Source organism: Prosopis cineraria, unplaced genomic scaffold, assembly GCF_029017545.1.
Source record: "Prosopis cineraria cultivar Desert tree isolate PC_DT_omini unplaced genomic scaffold, ASM2901754v1 PC13, whole genome shotgun sequence".
NCBI lineage: Eukaryota > Viridiplantae > Streptophyta > Magnoliopsida > Fabales > Fabaceae > Prosopis > Prosopis cineraria.
Genome location: NW_026555344.1, coordinates 30,801,031 through 30,821,854, shown reverse-complemented (window position 1 = coordinate 30,821,854; position 20,824 = coordinate 30,801,031). Strand labels below are relative to the sequence as shown.

Genomic DNA, 20,824 nt, shown 5'->3' with positions numbered 1-20,824 from the left:
ATTGACAATAAACAAAAAGCCCTAATATTGGCAATATAACACATTATAAATCATAAATTAAATACCCAAAAGAGACAGTGGATCTATACCACTAAGCCTCTGGGACTCCTCCACGTGTCACTCGTGGCTCTTCTCCTGAAAATTGTTAACCACATAATGAGACTCAAAAGTCCCAGTAACCAAAGCCAATTTATGATAGTGTATACAAACAGTTAAGTGTGTGCTTACTAAGTGAGAATTAAAAATAATATAATTCCAACAAATATAAGGAATATTATAATAAACACAAACAACCATCCTTATATCCCTCCATTAACCTCGAGCCGTAGCCCTCATTCGGTGCTAAATTACCCGGCCAAAGGTAGATTAGCCCGAGCCCTTACAAGCCACCTATTGAGCTCCAATAGGGGCGTACCACGTGGCACATAAATACAACAACAATAGCAAGTCTCCCAACACCTCCCACAATAATTAAACAAATTCATAATAATATTGCACAATTATACAATATTACAAAATTCATAATTTTCTCAATAATCACCCAATTAACATGAAGTAACACTAATCACAAATTAAAAGCATGGTTACCTTGTAGCTTTTTAATAAATTATTCCTTAAAATTTCTCTCTCACCACAATCTTCACCAGTAATACAATCTACAAATAACATATTATTTATAAATATTAGTTTCAATTTTTGAAACTAATAAAATAATTCTAATAATAGAATTAAAAATATAATATAATTCCTAATTTCAATCTTAATACAAATCTATAGTTAATACTATTAAGTAAAATTTTTAACTCCTCTTTTAATTATCAATAAACATTAATAATCTAAAAATCAAATTTTAAACTAATTTCTATTATCAAAATTTTCTTTTTATTTTATAAATTCGTACCTAAAATACCCAAAAATTAAAAATTAAGTCTCTAGCTTAGAATCATAATCCTATAACTATAATAATTCATTTCTCATCCCAAATAATCATCTAAACCTCAATAAATCAACATATATTTTCAGATCTAGTTTAGAATTTGATCCATAAGCCACAGATTCAAAGATCATCAATAAATTTATACTCTAGAACATTTATTATACTACTGACAACCTCAAAAACTATATTTATTCAACATAAATTATCCCTCTTCCAGATCTTAAATTTTCTACCACTACAAACTCAGAAACTAAAGAAGAAGGATGACTAAGAAAAATTTTTAGAACACTTACTTAGTCTTAAAAAGCTTAAAATCACACCCTAAATATCCTATTAAAAACTCTTACCTTAAAAATTTAGATATTTCGCACCGGCAACTCGCTTCTCTCCGCCTCAGCTTGCGCGCAGGAAAAGAATTGAAGAAATGAAAGGAAACGGGTGAGTTTTATAAAAATTCAGTGGGTCCCACACATTTTTTTATTCTTTTCTCTCTTCTTTCTTTCTTTTTTTTATTATTTATTTTACTGTTCATGCGCGGCGGCCGAAAGTTTCCTTGTTTTTCTCCTTTCTTGTTTTTACACCTTTTCTTTTTTTTTTTATAATAATAATAATAATTTAATAATATTTTTTTATTATTTTTTTTATTTATTATTTTTTTTAGAATTATATCCTAAGTTAGATTAAATAATCATTTTCTACTAATTTATTTACCTCTAAATATTTTTCAAAATTTCTATTAACCCAAATTAACTATTAAAATTTAAATTGAGATGTTACAATTCTCCCCTCCTTTTAAAAATTTTGTCCTCAAAATTTGAAATTAGTAACTATTAACTACTTACTTAATCAAAAAGACGAGGATAATCACGTCGCATACTGTCCTCGGTCTCCCACGTAGCATCACCTAGAGTTGTGCTCTTCCAGATGACTTTAACCAATCTAATGGTCTTATTTCTTAATTGCTTGTCCTTATAATCCACAATCCTTTCTGGTTCAGCTCTGAATGTCAAATTCTCCCTGAGTTCAATTTCCTTGGGTTCAATTATATGGGAAGGATCTGGTTGATACTTTTTCAGTTGTGACACATGGAATACATTGTGTATACCAGCAATTTGGGGTGGTAATGCTACTTAGTACGCTACTGGTCCAACTCGTTTTAAGATCTCAAAAGGCCCATAAACCTTGGTGTCAATTTCTTAGCCTTAATAGCTCTTCCAACACCAGTTACCGGAGAGATTTTCAAAAATACATGGTCACCTACTTCAAACTCAAGCGATCTTCTCCTCTTATCCGCATAACACTTTTGTCTACTTTGAGCTGTGAGTAATTTTTGCTTGATTAAAGCAATCTTTTGGGTAGTCTCATCAACAATGTCTGGCCCCAAAACAGTTCTCTCACTTAATTCTGTCCAACACAGTGGCGATCTACATTTTCTTCCATACAATGCCTCATAAGGTGCCATCTGAATGCTAGAATGAAAACTATTATTGTAGGCAAATTCAGCTAATGGCAAGTGACTATCCCAATTACCTCTAAGCTCAATGGCACACGCTCTTAACATGTCTTCAAGAGTTTGTATGGTTCGTTCCGTTTGCCCATCGGTCTGGGGGTGGTAAGCGGTGCTAAAACTCAGACGAGTACCCATGGATTCCTGTAATGACTTCCAAAGTTTGATGTGAACCTCGGATCACGATCAGATACAATATTTGTCGGCACTCCATGCAATCTCACCACTTCTCTTATGTAGATTTCAGTTAATTTTTCAAGAGAATATTTGATATTAGTAGCAAGAAAATGAGCTGATTTGGTGAGTCGATCTACGATTACCCATATAGTGTCATGACCAAAGATGTTCTAGGCAATCCTGTAATGAAGTCCATAGAAATACTGTCCCATTTCCACTCTGAAATATCAAGAGACTGTAGCATCCCGCTGGTTTTTGATGCTCAATTTTGACTTTCTGGCAAGTCAAACAACGAGTTACATGTTCAGTTACATCTCTCTTCATTCTTGGCCACCACCAACCACGTCTTAAGTCATGATACATCTTAGTTGCTCTTGGATGAATGGTATATCTACTCTGATGAGCCTCCTCAAGTAGGATATTTTTCAATCGAGTATCATTAGGCACACACACTCTACCTTTATATCTTACGACATCATCATCGGTCACATCAAAATGTTCAGCCTTTCCAGCCCAATCTCTACCCTAATCTTATTCAAATAATCATCCTTCTGTTGCGCAATTCTGATTTCTTCCAAAAATTATTCTCAAATTCAGTAATGTGTAGAGCAGCCAAACATTCTCGACTACTTCTACATTTACTGCATGGAAACTACTCCATAATTCATGTTCTCTAACCATCATGTGAGCAGTATGCACAAGCTTCCTGCTTAAAGCATCGGCAACTACGTTAGCTTTCCCTGGATGATACTTTAACTCAAAGTCATAATCCTTCAAAAACTCAATCCATCTGCGCTGTCTCATGTTGAGCTCCTTTTGATCAAACAATATTTTAAACTTTTATGATCACTGAAGACCTCAAAAGAAGAACCATAAAGATAGTGCCTCCAAATCTTCAAGGCAAATACCACAGCAGCAAGCTCCAAGTCATGAGTAGGGTAATTTTCCTCATGAGGTCTCAACTGTCGAGAGGCATAAGCCACTACTCGATCCTCCTGCATCAATACACAACCTAAACCTTTCTTAGAAGCATCAGTATACAAGGTATAAGGAGCAGTTGGAACAGGTAAGGTGAGCACCGGTGTGGTGGTCAACCTCTTTTTTAGCTCCTGGAAGGCAACTTCACACTCGTTCGTCCAAATAAATGGAGCATCTTTCCTGGTCAACTTAGTCAAGGGCATTGCAATTTGTGAAAAACCCTTAATGAAACGACGATAGTAGCCTGCAAGACCCAAGAAACTCCTAATCTCTGTCACACTTCGAGGTTGCTCCCATTTCATCACTGCATCTATCTTACTAGGGTCCACCGCTACCCCTTCTTCTGAAACAACATGGCCTAAGAATTTAACTTCTTTAAGCCAAAAATCACATTTGCTCAACTTGGCATAGAGCTTGTGCTCTCTTAATATCTCCAAAACAATTTTAAGATGTCTAGCATGGTCCACCTCATCTCAGAATAAATAAGTATGTCATCAATAAAGACTACAACAAATTCATCGAGATAAGGCCTGAAGATTCGATTCATATAATCCATGAAGACAGCTGGGGCATTTGTTAACCCAAACGGCATCACTAGAAACTCATAGTGCCCATATCTAGTCCTAAAAGCAGTTTTAGGGATATCCTCTGCTCTAACCCTCAATTGATGATACCCTGATCTTAGATCAATCTTAGAAAACACTGCTGAATTGACTAATTGGTCTAACAAATCATCAATTCGAGGTAAGGGGTACTTGTTCTTGATGGTTACCTTATTCAATTGTCTATAATCAATACACAATCTAAGGCTTCCATCTTTCTTTTTCACAAACAGTACCGGTGACCCCCATGGTGATACACTCGGTCTGATAAACCCCTTCTCTAACAACTCTTCAATTTGTCTCTTCAACTCAGCTAACTCCGATGGAGACATCCTATAGGGTGCCTTAGAAATAGGCCCCGTACCAGGTACGAGCTCAATTGAGAACTCAACCTCTCGTTCTGGAGGCAAACCGATCACTTCAGTAGGAAAGACGTCAGGGAATTCTCTCACTACTGGAATCTGATCTACACCTTCTTCAATCTCTACCTTGATTGAGAAGAAAATCATAAAAGCTTGACAGCCCTTTCTTATACACTGTTCTACTTGAGCGGCAGACAACAACATAGGACTTTGGGACTCTACAGGAGTTACAGTAAGAGCTGAGAGTGACACACTCTTTTTTTGACAATTAAGTACAGCTCCATTTGCAGACAACCAATCCATCCCCACAATAACATCAATCCCAGACAAAGACAAACAAATGAGGTCTATGGTGGTCTTTCGACCCTCATACTCAACCTCTACATTTAGACATGCCTTAGCAGTCCTTACAGTCAAACCAGCAGGAGTAGAAATCTTCACATCAAAAGGTAAGGTACACACAGGTAATTTACATCTTTTCATACATTCATCAGACACAAAAGATTGTGTAGCACCCAAATCAAACAAAGCACAAACATCATTATCAAGGATTCGGATTATACCTCGGATAGCATTAGGGTTGTTAGCAGCCTCTGGCCCAGAGAGGGCATACACTCGTGCTGGTACTGTAGGTCTCTGATCATTACCCCTATTCTGATTTTGATAGCAGAATCGGGCAATATGACCAGGCTTCTGGCAGATGTAACAAACCCAACAATCACCAGAATGAAACTTCCCACACTTACTGCATGCTTGATTACTAGCAGCACCGGAAGTAGGAGTAGAGGTTGCTGGGCTCTTGTAGGACCCCTGACTCCCACTCTAATTCCCTCTGTAGCTTTGGCCCTTATGGTAGTAGCCCTTCTTCTTTTGATTTCTAAAGCCTCCAAAGATTTGACTGCTCCTCTTCTCTACTCCACCAATGGGTCTGGTGTGGATAGGGGGTTTCCCATGAGGTTCTTTCCTCCTCTCTCTATCAGCTTCTAATCTAGCCTCTCTCTTCCTCCGAGAAACTATTCGAAGCTTATTGCACATCTCACTGAATGTCTTGATCTCAAAAGGGGCTAACTATTTCCTTAGATCAGGCCTCGCCTTCTCTAACAATCGTTCAGCCATCCACTCCGTGTCTTCATGTTTTTGGAGGTAAGTGGAGTATTTAGATAATTCTAAGAATTGTTCAATAAATTCATCCTCATCTAGATCACCCTAACGAAATGCATGAAACTCAGCCTCCTTTTCTGCTCTTAGTGCAGTAGGAAAATAATTCTCGAACAATATGGCTTTAAAATCTTCCCAAGTAAGAGAGGAATCATCCTTCGGTCCTGATGTTTCCCACCATTTCTTAGCACTCTTCTGTAGTAGGAATATTGCCAGCTGCACCTTTTGATTAGAAGTGCACACAACCATACGAAAAATACTCTCCAATTGATCTATCCATTCTTCAACCACCGCTGGCTTAAGATTTCCATCGAAAGTAGGAGGATTAAACTTACGAAAAGTATTCCAGATCTTTGTGATCGTGGATGTCTGTTGCTTAGAGTGAAGACTCACATTCTTCGGACTAGTCTCATGGTGAGAATAGGGAGGTGAGCCTTCATCAGCAGATTGGCTCGCATTTAATACCTTGGTATGGCTTCCTTCTTGTTGGCCATTTCCCTCTCGGTTGGAATTCTCCTTATATTGTCTTAAAGCGGCCAACTCTTCTTCTTGTCTCTTCATGCGGTCACTAAGATTATATAGTAAATCCATCATTTGCCTCATAGTTGGCTCATCCTGCCTTAGTTGTGACTGTATAGGCTCGCCCTGCCCGATTTGTTGCTGTGTGGGCTCTGGTTGTGGCAGTGAAGGTATGTCATTTCCTATTGGCTCTATAGAAGCACCGATAATTTCACCACCTCTCCTAGTTTTGGACACCATCTCTCCCCTCCTAAAGGATGGAAGTCACATAATTAAGTTAACACTAATCTCAAGACAAGAAAAAAATAATGCAGAAGTATTACGATTTAATAATGTATATTGCCAATAACTAAGTTAATGTATAACAATTTCATAATTTATAAGAATTGGAACCATGAAGCTCTGATACCAAAAATTGTAACACACCAAAATTTTTTTTTAAATAATTTAACTCAACCATAGTTGGGTTACAGCCACCCAACACATTTTTATATCAATAATTTCAATATAAAATATTTTATAATTAACATTTCAGATAAATTTTTACCTCCCACATGCCATTAGGCTAAATCACATTTGTCCATCCTTATACTCCCAACAAGTAAACTAAATCACATTTGTCCATCCTTATACTCCCAACAAGTAAAATAAGCAATTTAATAAATTTTCAACACAAGCCAGTTATTTGGCCTTATAATCATGCCATTTTAACCAATCCAAAGTAAACCAAATATTAAAATTACAGTCATCCAAATTGTACTAAAAGTAGAAATAGTTTGAAAGGCATGATTACATTTATATATTCATATAATTGACAATAAACAAAAAGCCCTAATATTGGCAATATAACACATTATAAATCATAAATTAAATACCCAAAAGAGACAGTGATCTATACCACTAAGCCTCTGGGACTCCTCCACGTGTCACTCGTGGCTCTTCTCCTGAAAATTGTTAACCACATAATGAGACTCAAAAGTCCCAGTAACCAAAGCCAATTTATGATAGTGTATACAAACAGTTAAGTGTGTGCTTACTAAGTGAGAATTAAAAATAATATAATTTCAACAAATATAAGAAATATTATAATAAACACAAACAACCATCCTTATATCCCTCCATTAACCTCGAGCCGTAGTCCTCACTCGGTGCTAAATTACCCGGCCAAAGGTAGATTAGCCCGAGCCCTTACAAGCCACCTATTGAGCTCCAATAGGGGTGTACCACGTGGCACATAAATACAACAACAATAGCAAGTCTCCCAACACCTCCCACAATAATTAAACAATTCATAATAATATTGCACAATTATACAATATTACAAAATTCATAATTTTCTCAATAATCACCCAATTAACATGAAGTAACACTAATCACAAGTTAAAAGCATGGTTACCTTGTGGCTTTTTCAATAAATTATTCCTTAAAATTTCTCTCTCACCACAATCTTCACCAGTAATACAATCTACAAATAACATATTATTTATAAATATTAGTTTCAATTTTTGAAACTAATAAAATAATTCTAATAATAGAATTAAAAATATAATATAATTCCTAATTTCAATCTTAATACAAATCTATAGTTAATACTATTAAGTAAAATTTTTAACTCCTCTTTTAATTATCAATAAACATTAATAATCTAAAAATCAAATTTTAAACTAATTTCTATTATCAAAATTTTCTTTTTATTTTATAAATTCGTACCTAAAATACCCAAAAATTAAAAATTAAGTCTCTAGCTTAGAATCATAATCCTATAACCATAATAATTCATTTCTCATCCCAAATAATCATCTAAACCTCAATAAATCAACATATATTTTCAGATCTAGTTTAGAATTTAATCCATAAGCCACAGATTCAAAGATCATCAACAAATTTATACTCTAGAACATTTATTATACTACTGACAACCTCAAAAACTATATTTATTCAACATAAATTCATCCCTCTTCCAGATCTTAAATTTTCTACCACTACAAACTCAGAAACTAAAGAAGAAGGATGACTAAGAAAAATTTTCAGAACACTTACTTAGTCTTAAAAAGCTTAAAATCACACCCTAAATATCCTATTAAAAACTCTTACCTTAAAAATTTAGATATTTCGCACCGGCAACTCGCTTCTCTCCGCCTCAGCTTGCGCGCAGGAAAAGAATTGAAGAAATGAAAGGAAACGGGTGAGTTTTATAAAAATTCAGTGGGTCCCACACATTTTTTTATTCTTTTCTCTCTCTTCTTTCTTTCTTTTTTTTTATTATTTTATTTTACTGTTCATGTACGGCGGCCGAAAGTTTCCTTGTTTTTCTCCTTTCTTGTTTTTACACCTTTTCTTTTGTTTTTTTTTATAATAATAATAATAATTTAATAATATTTTATTATTATTATTATTTTTATTTATTATTTTTTTTAGAATTATATCCTAAGTTAGATTTAATAATCATTTTCTACTAATTTATTTACCTCTAAATATTTTTTAAATTTCTATTAACCCAAATTAACTATTAAAATTTAAATTGAGATGTTACAATAGCTAATTATCATCATCTTCATTCAAAGTGACAACACCAAGATCTATAATAATAAAACAAATTATCAAAGCAATAAATAATCTAATAAATAATTAAACTAAATAAATATCACTTTTAATTTATAAAAATATTACCAATTACATATACAAAAAGAGGTTAGAAGATCTTGATAGCTAATTATCATCATCTTCATTCAACGTGACAACACCAAGATCTATAATAATAAAACAAATTGTCAAAGCAATGAATAATCTAATAAATAATTAAACTAAATAAACATCACTTTTCAATTGTAAAAATATTACCAATTTCTATTTTCTCAATTTCATCCACCTTCTCTTCAACATCACTTGCTAATGGAGTAGATCGAAACCAATTATTTGCACAAATAAGGGCTTCCACTATCTTGATACCCAATGAACATCTATACTCATTTAGTATACGACCCCCAGTGCTGAAATCAGATTCAGAAGCTACAGTGGAGATAGACATGGCTAATACATCCCTAGCAATTTGTCCAATGACAGGATATTTAGATGAATTCACTTTCCACCAATTAAGTATGTCAAATTTGGGATTTGTTTTTTCTCTAGTCTCCATCAAGTAGAGGTCCAACTCTGATTGATTTTCAACATTATCATCTTCATTCATAACTTTATCAAACTCCATTGCAAATGAATCTTTTTCACCATCATCATAGGAAACACCTTCCTTCACTTGGGATTGAGTATTGGTTGAACTTTTTTTAAGGCCATGAAAAGACTTGTATCTATCATACATCTTGAAGAGCAACTCTTTCACCTGCCTAGTGAAATATTCAGCCATATCTTCATCGTAGAGTTTTTTCAAACTCTACTCCACAAATTTCAACTTGTACCTAGGATCAAGTACCACAGCTATAAAGATCATCATATTCAAATTATCAACATTCCCCTAATACTTGTCATGTTTTTGTTTCATCTTCCTTGCCATTGAATTCAATAAAGGATCATCACTTAGACACATATCATTCAAAGTCTTTACTACCAAGCAAAACTCATGAAAATATTGAGAAGATGTAACATACAATGAGCCAGAGACTTTTTTGGTGACATCAAAAAATATTTTCAAGAATTTGACAAAAACACGTGCATTTTCCCAATCCTTTATGGTTGGGGGTCCTTCCTTATCAATTGCAAAAGTAGTATCCTTTTCTTCTAATCTCTTGAATGCCTTTTGAAATTTCAAGGCACTTTCAAGCATCATGTAAGTAGAATTCCATCTTGTAGGACAATCTAACTTCACAATATCCTTTTCTTGAATTCTTGTTTGCTCTACACAAGACTTGAACTTTTGGAACCGTAATGGTGATGCACGAATATATCGAACTGCATTTCTAATTCTTGTTAAAGTATCACCAATCTCTTTCAACCCATCATTAACAACTAAATTCAAGATGTGTGCACAACATCTAACATGCATGTATTCTCCTTTCATAATGTGCCCATTCCAATCAAGTATCCTATCTTTAACATAAGATATAGCAGTGTCATTACTTGAGGCATTATCAACTGTAATTGTAAAAACTCTATCAATTCCCCAATTCAACAAACACTTCTCAATCAATTCACCAATAGTTTCACCTTTATGATCAGCAATTTGACAAAAGTTCAAAATTCTTTTATGCAATTTCCACTCATCATCAATGAAATGTCCAGTGAGGCATAAGTAATTCATATTTTGTAAAGATGTCCAGCAATCAGTGGTCAAACAAACACTTTGTTTTGATTTACAAAATACATTCCTCAACTTAGCTTGTTCAGACAAGTAAAGACTCAAGCAATCTCTAGCTACTGTAGTACGTGATGGAAGGGGAAATAGAGGTTGTGCAATACTCATGAAATATTGAAAACCTTCATTCTCAACAAATTTAAAAGGCAACTCATCAATAATTATCATTCTAGCAAGAGCTTGCCTACAAGAATTAAGATCAAATGTCACCCCCTTCAAACTAGTTCCACAACCTTCTCCTTCTTCTTTTTTTTTGGTTGGAAGGAAAGTTTAGGTTGTTTAGGATCTGTATCTCTAGCACCAAATTTCTTGCATCTTTCTTCTAAATGTGTTGCCATGTTAGAAGTGCCATTTCTTTTTTTATGACAAGCATAATCAAAGCCACACCAATTACATGTGGCCCTTGGAAATTCAGGATCACAACCCTCCATCAAAGTAAAATGACTCCATACCCAAGATTCAGGTCTAGTTGGTTTTCTTTTACCTGTAACTTTTGAATTTTCTAGTTGCTTTTCACCTTTGTCTTTCTCTTGCTCTTGATCTTTCTCTTGCTCTTTCTCTTTCTCTTTTTGTTGATTTGAATCCATAGTTACATGAGCATTGTTAATCAATTCCGGCTTGTTATTCTTAGGTTGCTCATCATCATCATGAACATCCATCAACTCCATATATGTTTCTTGCTGAAAAAAACATAAGCAATTATATCAATCAAATATGATACTAAATGCTTTTTGTAAAAAAAATACCATATAAAACATTTACCTCATTTTTACTCATATTGAAACTCTAGGATATGCACTGTGCAAGTGGCCTTTCAAGAAAGACAAATAATCCTGCATTATATTATGAAAGGAAAGATAATTTAATAAAGTAAATTAAATTAAGTTGTTCTATTAAAAAGACAATATGCTATCCTCTTTATTAAAAAAGTTAAAAATTATGTTTACTCTATTACCTATTGTATTCATGTGCATATCATTGATATGATATCAAAACAAAATCAAAGCTTACCTAAGTGGTCCCTCTTGGTCTCTTTGCTCTACCGGTCTACCCCACAGTCCCACTTACTTATATTGTTTTAAAATCAAAGCAATAATCTTTTATCAATTACAGAGCAAGTCAACCTAATTAGGTAACAATCTTTGATCAACAAACGCATCATATAACTTATAAATCTAAGTCAACCTAAACACCAAGATAAGAATAAGAATAGTGGCAAGGTAATTAGGCAACGGCTAGGATTAGGAAACAAGATTATTACACCAACCGAAGCTCCAGAGTCCAGGCAACTGAGATAGGGAAGTAAAATGCAGAAAGTGATTCAGACTGTGGCTCGAACCTGGAAGTGGAACTGTAGAAGCTAAACTCGAGTAGACTCTGTTCTGGGATGCCGCGAGTGGCTGACGGCTGTAGCCTGTGTGAGTGTGTGCGACTTGGAAGTGGAACTGCAGAAAGTGAAAACCGAACTTGAGTAGCCGACGGTGAACTTTGCTCTGTGACGAACTCTTTGGTCTGCAACGCTGTGAGTGATCGACGGGCGACGGCTGTGGCTTGTGTGCAACGCTATGAGTGGCCGACGACTGTGGCTTGTGTGTGACTTGGGTACTGGACTTTGCGTTTGTGTCCGTCATTGGTCGTCCAAGACTGACTCTGTCTATCTCTGGCTCTGCGTCGTCTTTGGCTTGGTTCTGAGGTTCTCTGTAGTCTGTGTGTGTCTATCTGTGTGATGCGTATTGTGCAAGCCTGGCTCAAGCATTAAGGAAACCTAAACCTAAAGTGTGAGCCACACGTAAGGGAAGGTAGGTCGTGAGTCGTTCGTGTCTTCGTGAGTCGTGACTCTCTCTGGCCAGGCTGAAGCTGAACCACTCCGTGATGTGATGAATCCGTGACCGTGAGGACTGAGGCGTGAGCATGAGCATGACGTGAAGTTTAGTTTGACTGAGCCTGATGGTCTCTCCTGATCTCATTTGGGCTTGGGAAGTGGGCTACTAATTATTTATTGGGTAATGGGCTGGGTAAGGCATAAGGGGGTTTGGGTTTATTTGGATTGAAACTAAGGTTACATATTTTATAAATAAATGAATAATATTTTGTTAATCAGGTCTGGTTCGGTTTTTAATTTTCAAAACCGAAACCTGAACCAAACCATTCGGTTTCCTTATCCTAAAAACCGAAGCAGACTTGATTGTTGATCGGTTTTAATCGGTTCCTTTCGGTTTGGGTTGGTTTGGATCGGTCCGTTCAGTTTGGATCGGTTTTGAACACCCTTAATTGCAACTCTTCATCTCTATGATCACAATGTATGCTAATAATCTCATTTCCATAAATAACATCATTATTAAATAAATAGTAAACATAAATATATTATTATTAAAATAATACCTCATAAACCCTCCTAAAACATATTTGTTTACATTTAATTGTTTAAAAGATGTAACGCATGCTAGATAAAATTATCTACTCAAAATAGCTAAACAAAGCAATAAAAAATATAAATTTTCGTATTACCTCAACCCTTTTATACCAAAAAAGCTTCTCCTTGTACAAAAATATGACCTGGCTTGTTCCTTAACTTTTTAATAAGTTTCACCAACAATTCCTATTGCGTAACCAGGCTTGTAATAGCTGCAAAATCTCTTGGATCTGAGCCTTAACTTCCTTGTCGTCCTCCCTCCCTCACTCTCTCGTCTGTTCTTGCTCTTTGTTTCGTTTCTTTCCTTTCTTTGTTACATCTAGTTTTCTACATGCTTTACCCTTAAAAAAAACTGAACAAAATAATTTGAAAAAATTACAAAGAATGGCCCAAATATTTTTATTATAACACAAAAGCTTGGGGCAACTTTAATAATTTTTTTCATTATTAAAAATAAAATAAAATTAAACTTTTGCTAAGTAGAATTTGAACTTTGAGCCTTTATCAAATTATTCTTAATTTTAATTTAATTATGCATATTTTATTTTTATTATTATTTTAATTAAATCTGGATCTTAAAAATTTCAATATGTTTCACATTGATCATGATAAATAATCATTCTTTAACTGGTAAAATCAATCAATATTAGCATGGTAATACTTATAAATATTTGTTTGAAAAACAAACTCCAATTCCGTTCACAAGATTTAATGTAAAGTAAAACTTTTCATATATAATAGTCAATAACAGGATTAAACCACAACATTAGATACATATATTATATAAAAAAAATTCAAAAAAATGAATATACTATCAAATTATTGAACGTTATTTACTCACCTGAGACATTCCTAAACAAATAACTTACTCCTAATTAACCATACATTATTGTTACATCTTTTAACAAATTTTGAGAATTAGGAAAGAAAATCTCATCATCAACGTTTTACAAATAAAATGCTACGCTAAGTTTAAATCAACAAATCATCAACGAATACGTATGTAAATATCATTCAAGGTTTCCAAGCCTTTCTTTAGAAAATAAACAACTATGATTTAATCGGTATTGCCATTCATGTACATTCAATTTTCATAAACCTCTTTCCCTAAAATTTTTATTGGACACTTTATATATATGTACCTAAAAGTCATAAGAATAAACAAACTTTAACATAGAATTATTAACCAAATATATTTTTCTAAAATTTCCTAACTTTATCTCCAACCAAATAATTGTCAACTATAATAATTTAGTCAACAATAGTATATTTCTCCAGGCCATTTTTTTGGCTACCATATGCTGAAATTCTTCTATCAAACATTTCAACATTAAATTTCCAAACCATTTGATCAAGTCCTTAATCGTAAAGTCTCACGCCCAGCAATTTTAGCATCAATATTTAAATTTATCAAGCTTCTCAAATTCGATTTGCCATCAAAATTAATTTTAACTCAATAAAACCAAATCTAATCTAATCTAATCTAATCTATCTCTTGCAAGAGTAACAACAACCCAAAACAATTATAGTGGAAATTTTTTATCAAAATTCATGCTCTTCAAACATAAATTGCAGTTTGCCTAGTCCAAACTACTCTCCCATTTACGCATCAAGCAAGAACAATGAGACAATCAGTTTTTCCCCCTATTACAGCAACCTATTCAACAACTACAATCACATAGATTCGAAGCCTGAGAGGGAAAAAGATTGAGTTTGAACTCACCAAGGAGGAATGGAAAGAAGGAATTGAACTCTTCTACTCACCTAAGACAGTAACGTTGCGGAGCTATGAGAGGAAGAAGGAAAGTGTGTGATGCCAAAATAGAGGAAGAAAAAATTGTGAGCTAACGAAACCCACAGCAGCGGCGGCGGCAGCCAACACTCCAACTATTGCTAGCTATAGACGATCAGAAATGGAAAAAGATGAATAGAAGGATGAAGGATTGAGTTGTCTCCCTTAGCTCTGGAACAATCCCCAAAATGAGGAAGGAGAGGATGAAAGTTTATGTGTGAGAGTTTTTCTTTGGGTTTCCGATTCACTTTCTCCTTTCTTTTTAATGGCATTTTGGTAATTTTGTAAGGTAGGGCAAACATAAAATAAAATGTTCCACTTGGGCCAAAAGATGATTTGAACCTAGAACATGAGGGTATTTAGTAAGCAAGTTTACTACTAACCACTAATACATCTTGTTAAATTTACTCCAAAATTAATAAAAATACACTTAAATTATCTCATCATAAATTATAATTTTGTTAAAAATTCTTGGGCTATTACATCTAAATTCTTGAGACAAGGCAAGACAGTAAACAACAATACCTATTCTGTACAGTATCTCAAATAGAAGGGTAAGTTACTGACAAGCACGGCTAGAAGCCACGAAATAATCAAGCATGGTTAAAAGTCATGAAACAAACACAAGCATAAAGCCCACAAAACAATCGTGAGTACGATACTCACAAATATCCATCCCTCTATTCCACATGCGTTGGCCTGTGCATTGAGCTAGCACCTTCTACAAATACCCTGCTAGTTAAGTGTACCATGGCACATCAAGGGCTAAAGGAACTATCATTAGCAACTAATGTTCTAAACTCAATCCCCTTAATCAAAATCAAGAGTGCATGGATCTAAACATCCACTTTAAAAATCATTCCTTTCAAAATTTAAGATTCAACTGTCAACTTCCGTTTTCAATATTTCTTTATGCACGAATCACTGTAAAAATAGATTTCAAATCAAACATTAAATTTAAACAATAAGATTATTTTGAATAAATAATCAATTTATTACATATTGGATAAAATAGCATAACTTCTTGATAAAATAGAATAATTTCAATAATATCCCAATTGAATAAAAATAAGATAAATAGGGAGAACTATATAAATCGCAGAGAAAATAATAACAAAGACTTTAAAGAAAGCATTAAATGAAGATAGTTTAAGAAAAATTTTAAGATAATTGGGACACACTCACGCACTTGAGGGATTCTCAAGAATTCTAAAGCTTGCTTCTCTTAACTTTATACTTTAATTCTAATGATGCTCTTAATTTTTTGACAAATAAATCATAATTGTAAAATCATTTATTAACTAATTTCCAAATCAAATCCAAGAACAAGCATCTTAATTTAAAACTAACCAGCTCACTTTTATGTTGAAATGAAATTTCTAAGAGCTTTCTTATCAACAATATAAACTTTTAAACCAAATATAAATTTCTCTTTTCCTGTCAATAAACCTAAATTTAACTATATTAATCAATCAATCTTACCCTTCTCTTAAGCATTTAAACAAACCTCCCTCGTACATTTCCATTTTCTCACTACAACATTTAATCTCACTTATCAAGGAATTTCCATACACCTGGTGGGTATTTAAATTCAATTCTAAACAACATCACAGCTAAAAATCCATACCCAATAAGTTTATTATTAAATTTATAACTTATCAACAATCCAATTAGATATGCTTCTCATACAAGAGTTAGTTAAATCTCATAAAATACATATTCAAACAAAGTTCCTCCTAATAAGCATTTGGGCAACCACCTTTCATGCATTACTTCATAAACTCCAACTAAATTGTTTTCTTCCTTGACTCCATCTCCCAAATTTTCACAATATAGATATTTAAATCAATCAGCCTCTTAAATTCATTTCTTCAAAATAAATCAAATCAATTTAACTCAGTAAATTAAATCCCCACCAAAATTCAACTAAGCTTAAAGAAATTTCAAATCACAACCACTCTCCTCAAGTTTGAGCTAAAAGAAATTATGGGGAAATATCATACTAAAATCAGAATCATAAAACGTAAAGTTTAGCTCAACCTCATCATCAAATAATTTCCAACATTAGTCAAAGCAATATTACCCTTCCTAAAACGCAACAACAACAATGAAAAACGGGGTCTCTATCCATCGACCAAAGAAGGAGAGAATGATTTGGTTTAGATGTTAAAAACAAAGGGAGAAGAAAAGACCAGCTATTTACCTTGAACCTGTAACATCCTGATTTTTATATAATAAAGAAATTGTGGAATTTAGGTTTTGAGAAAAAAAATGATAATAATAGGAATTTATATTATTTGAGGTTATTTAGAAATAATATTATGATTAGGTATTTAATTATGAATTTAAAAATTTAAATTTAAAATCACATAAGCAATATTTAGTTAAGATATAATACATAAATAATTTTTTTTATGTGTGTGTTAAAAAAAAAAGAGAAGGTAGAAGGAACAAAAAAAAGGGGGGTGGAAGGTTGTTGTTTCTAAGTCCCACATTGGTTAGATGAGGGAAGAGAAGAGGTGCCTTCATGTATAAAAAGGAGGGGGTGTGTGCATTAGGAAGCATGAGAGGCTAAGATGCAATTTAGAGAAAATTGCAACTTTGGGCCCAAAGGTTTGAATAATTAAATTCAAACCTATAGTTTTTTTTTAATATAATTTTGGGACTCACAATCCCATTTTTATATTATTTTTCTCTCTTCCTCTCACGTTGCTCGGCGTTTTCTCGCAAGGGGGGATTATTTTCTTTTTTCTTCAGGTATGTTCTAACTTTCCTGTTTAGATTAGCATTTAAAAATTTATTTAATTACAAAATTAATTTTATAGTTATTTTCTAAATAATATTAGCTTTCTAGTGATATGATTATTTTGTAGGATAGAGTAAATATTTTGATTAGGATTTTTCTATAGGATAGTTAATCTGATGATATGATGGATTAAAAATATAGGTTAAAATTCTTAGGGATATAGTAAATATTATAGAATATTTTCTTAAGGTTGAAACTCATGTTTAAGAATTTTTGAGTTAAAATCTAGATCTATATGGTTGAATTTATGTGGAATCTGAGATGTAGGGATAAATCTATGATTATTAAATATTTATTTAAGTATGAATAGGTATTTTTGAGGTTATAGAAAGGTGATTTGAGGCTTCAGGATAATTCTAAAATTTTTAATTTATTTTTGATGAATTTTTAGAATGTAGAAGGATGAAATTGCGATACTAGAAGTGAATTGAGGATAAAAAAAAATAGTTCATTAGGGTACGAGAATTTTAGAAAAGAATTTGGAAGTTAAATAAGGCATAAATCTTAAATTAGTGTTAATATGGACTATAGATTTAAGACTTTCTAACTCTTTAAATTAGAGTTATTTATTTTAATGTAAAATTAATATATAGTATTGTGAAATAATTATGTAGATTATATTGACAAAGATAGTGGTGAAAAAGGAGTTGTGAAGGGGAACTTGTTATTCAAGACACAAGGTAACCATTATTAATGTGTTGTGATGAGTGTGTTTGTGAATGGTTATGTGTTGTTTTGTTGTTTGGAAAAATTATGAATTATTGAAAATAAATACTGTATATACTTGTTTGAAATTATTGCCAAGTGGGTTAAAAATTTATTTTTGTTTATCATGATGAGATATTATTGTTCGGATATATTCCTGTTTGGATATTTGAATGATGCATGACTTGTCAGGGTATTTTAATGTATGGTGTTAATGGGAATTTCTGTTCGGTTAATTATTACCACGTGGTAAGCCCTCATTGGACCCAATGAGTGGCGTGTCGCTTGGTCCAACTCACCTTTGGCCGGGTGATTTGGCGTCCGAGCATGGTGAAAGGAGGATATAAGGTGCAGTCATGCAATTAAATACTTGTTCGGTTTGTTTGAAAATATTGTTCGGTTAAATGTTTTGTGTGCCCACTTAGCAATCGCATGATTAGTTACATCCGCATGCATCATTACATATTAATTTTTGGTTACTGAGACTTTTAAGTCTCATTCCCCGTGGTTAATATTTTTACAGGAGCGAATCCGGCCGAGAAAGCACCAGAGGTGTAATTATGGTGTATGAGACACCATCTTTTACGTTGCCTCTTATTTTGGATTATACAATGTATCTTGTGCCAACTTAGGACATATCTTGTCTATGGAGCATGTAAACTCTAATCCTTTTTATTAAATGCATTTATATGTCCAAGAGGATTATGTCTGTCCCTTTTGATTCATGACCTAATTTAAATAACATGCTATGAGGATCATGTCTGTCCCTCATGGTTCTAATTTTTTTTGAGATATTTTAAGACCTGTGGTATATTGTCTTGGATGTATCATGGTAGAAATTTTTCTACCATGATAATGGTTTTAATAATTTGCGAAAAATCGGTTGTAAATTTGAGGGTGTTACATATTGGTATCAGAGCATATAGTCGGTTGGCAATATACATTGTTATGGTGCTTCTCATTGTATGGCCATGATATAGCTAGGCTAATTTTATTATTTATATCTTGTATCCTTTAGGAGGGGAGAGAAAATGCCTGTTACTCGTGGTAACTCAGGATTCCAACATGAGCACCTGCCACCGCCACTGCCAAATGAGGAGCCTGACTTGGCGGAATTAAGAATGCTTGTAAAAACATTAACAGACAAGGTTCAAGGATACGAACAAGAGTTGACGGAGCTAAAGAGGCAAAAGGTAACTGAAAATGGAGATAGGGCTCATGTTGAGAGTCATGTGGGGGAAGGCAGTTCCTCACATCCTGCCACTCTGAGAGATCATGAGTCTAGAAGGAAAGAAATTAGGCAGGAGGAACAGAGAGCCCCACCGACCATTACTGATGTGTGGGAAACTGTTAGGAAGTTTAACCCTCCTACGTTTGATGGTAACCTTAAACCATCCGTGGTAGAGGAATGGGTGAAGAGACTCGAATCCATCTTTCGAGTAGTCACATGCACCAGCAATCAAAAAGTACAAGTAGCATTAGTGCTCCTAGTGAAAGGAGCAAGAGATTGGTGGGAGACAGCAGGGCCCAGGGATGATTCTACACTCACCTGGGAGGAATTCAAGGAAAAATTATTCAGGCATTACTTTCCATCAGAGTTAAGGTCTGAGAAGGAAGCGGAATTCCATGCCTTTAAGCAAGGGAACCTCGATGAGGACACATTCATTGCTAAGTTTCAGGAGTTATCTAGATACTCCACGTACCTGCAGTATAGGGATGATTCCGAATGGAAGGCTAAGCGCTTATTGGAGAAGGCTAGACCAGAATTGAGGGAACAATTGGCTCATCTAGATATCCGAGATTATGATGAAATGTGCATAAAACTACAAGTAGTAGCTCGCAGTAAGAAGGAGGTTGAGAGAGAGAAGAGGGGTTATTCATATAGTAGACCCCCAACCTACCCTCGACCCACCGGAGGCATTATGAAGAAAAACCATCAGGGTTCGAGTAGCTCATGGAACCAAGGAAGGCAGAAGGGTCCATTTCAAAGGGGCCAAGGACAGAGGAGCTATCATAGTAGTTATTACGGGTCACAGAGGAGCCCAACAGTATCTACCCCTGCCCCGAGTACAGCGAGCTCTCAACAGTGCACTAAATGCGGGCGTCGTCATTTCGGACAGTGCTGGGTCTGTTACATTTGTGGGAAACCCGGTCACATTGCAAAGTTTTGTGGGGACAACCAGGGCTCAAATATGAAGAACCCTTCCCAACATCCTACTGTCTCTGGTCGTGTGTTTGCTCTTACTCAGGACACCATGAACTCCCCAGATGCCATTAGAGGTAACATCAAAATCCTTCATCATGATATTGTTGCACTATTTGATTCGGGTGCTACACACTCTTTTATTTCTGAAACTTGTGTAAAGAACCTTGATTTGCCTGTGTGTATTTTACCTTTGATATGAATGTGTCTACTCCTGCGGGAGAATCTGTGAGGACCGCTAAGGCATGCCTTAACCTAGTAGTCGAGTTTAAAAATAGGAAAACAACTATGGACTTAATTATCCTACCACTGAGAGGTATGGATGTAATTGTGGGAATGAATTGGATGGCTGCAAATGG

The 20,824-nt window shown here is 34.3% G+C and overlaps 1 protein-coding gene and 1 long non-coding RNA gene across 2 annotated transcripts; one reads left to right on the top strand and one right to left on the bottom strand.

Annotated features, from left to right (window-relative positions):
* Positions 1-10,533: 10,533 nt before the first annotated feature.
* Positions 10,534-14,920, bottom strand: LOC129290171 (uncharacterized). The gene is made up of 3 exons (XM_054926878.1): positions 14,724-14,920; positions 11,309-11,379; positions 10,534-11,226 (listed from the first exon to the last, which is right to left on the bottom strand). Exons 2-3 carry the CDS (start codon positions 11,321-11,323, stop codon positions 10,762-10,764), a joined length of 480 nt encoding a protein of 159 aa, XP_054782853.1. The 5' UTR covers positions 11,324-11,379; positions 14,724-14,920; the 3' UTR covers positions 10,534-10,761.
* A 2,392-nt stretch (positions 14,921-17,312) lies between these two features.
* LOC129290396 (uncharacterized) lies at positions 17,313-18,908 on the top strand. The gene is made up of 3 exons (XR_008588362.1): positions 17,313-17,508; positions 18,172-18,237; positions 18,786-18,908. It is a non-coding gene; the product is annotated as an uncharacterized LOC129290396 (long non-coding RNA).
* The last annotated feature ends 1,916 nt before the right edge of the window (positions 18,909-20,824 follow it).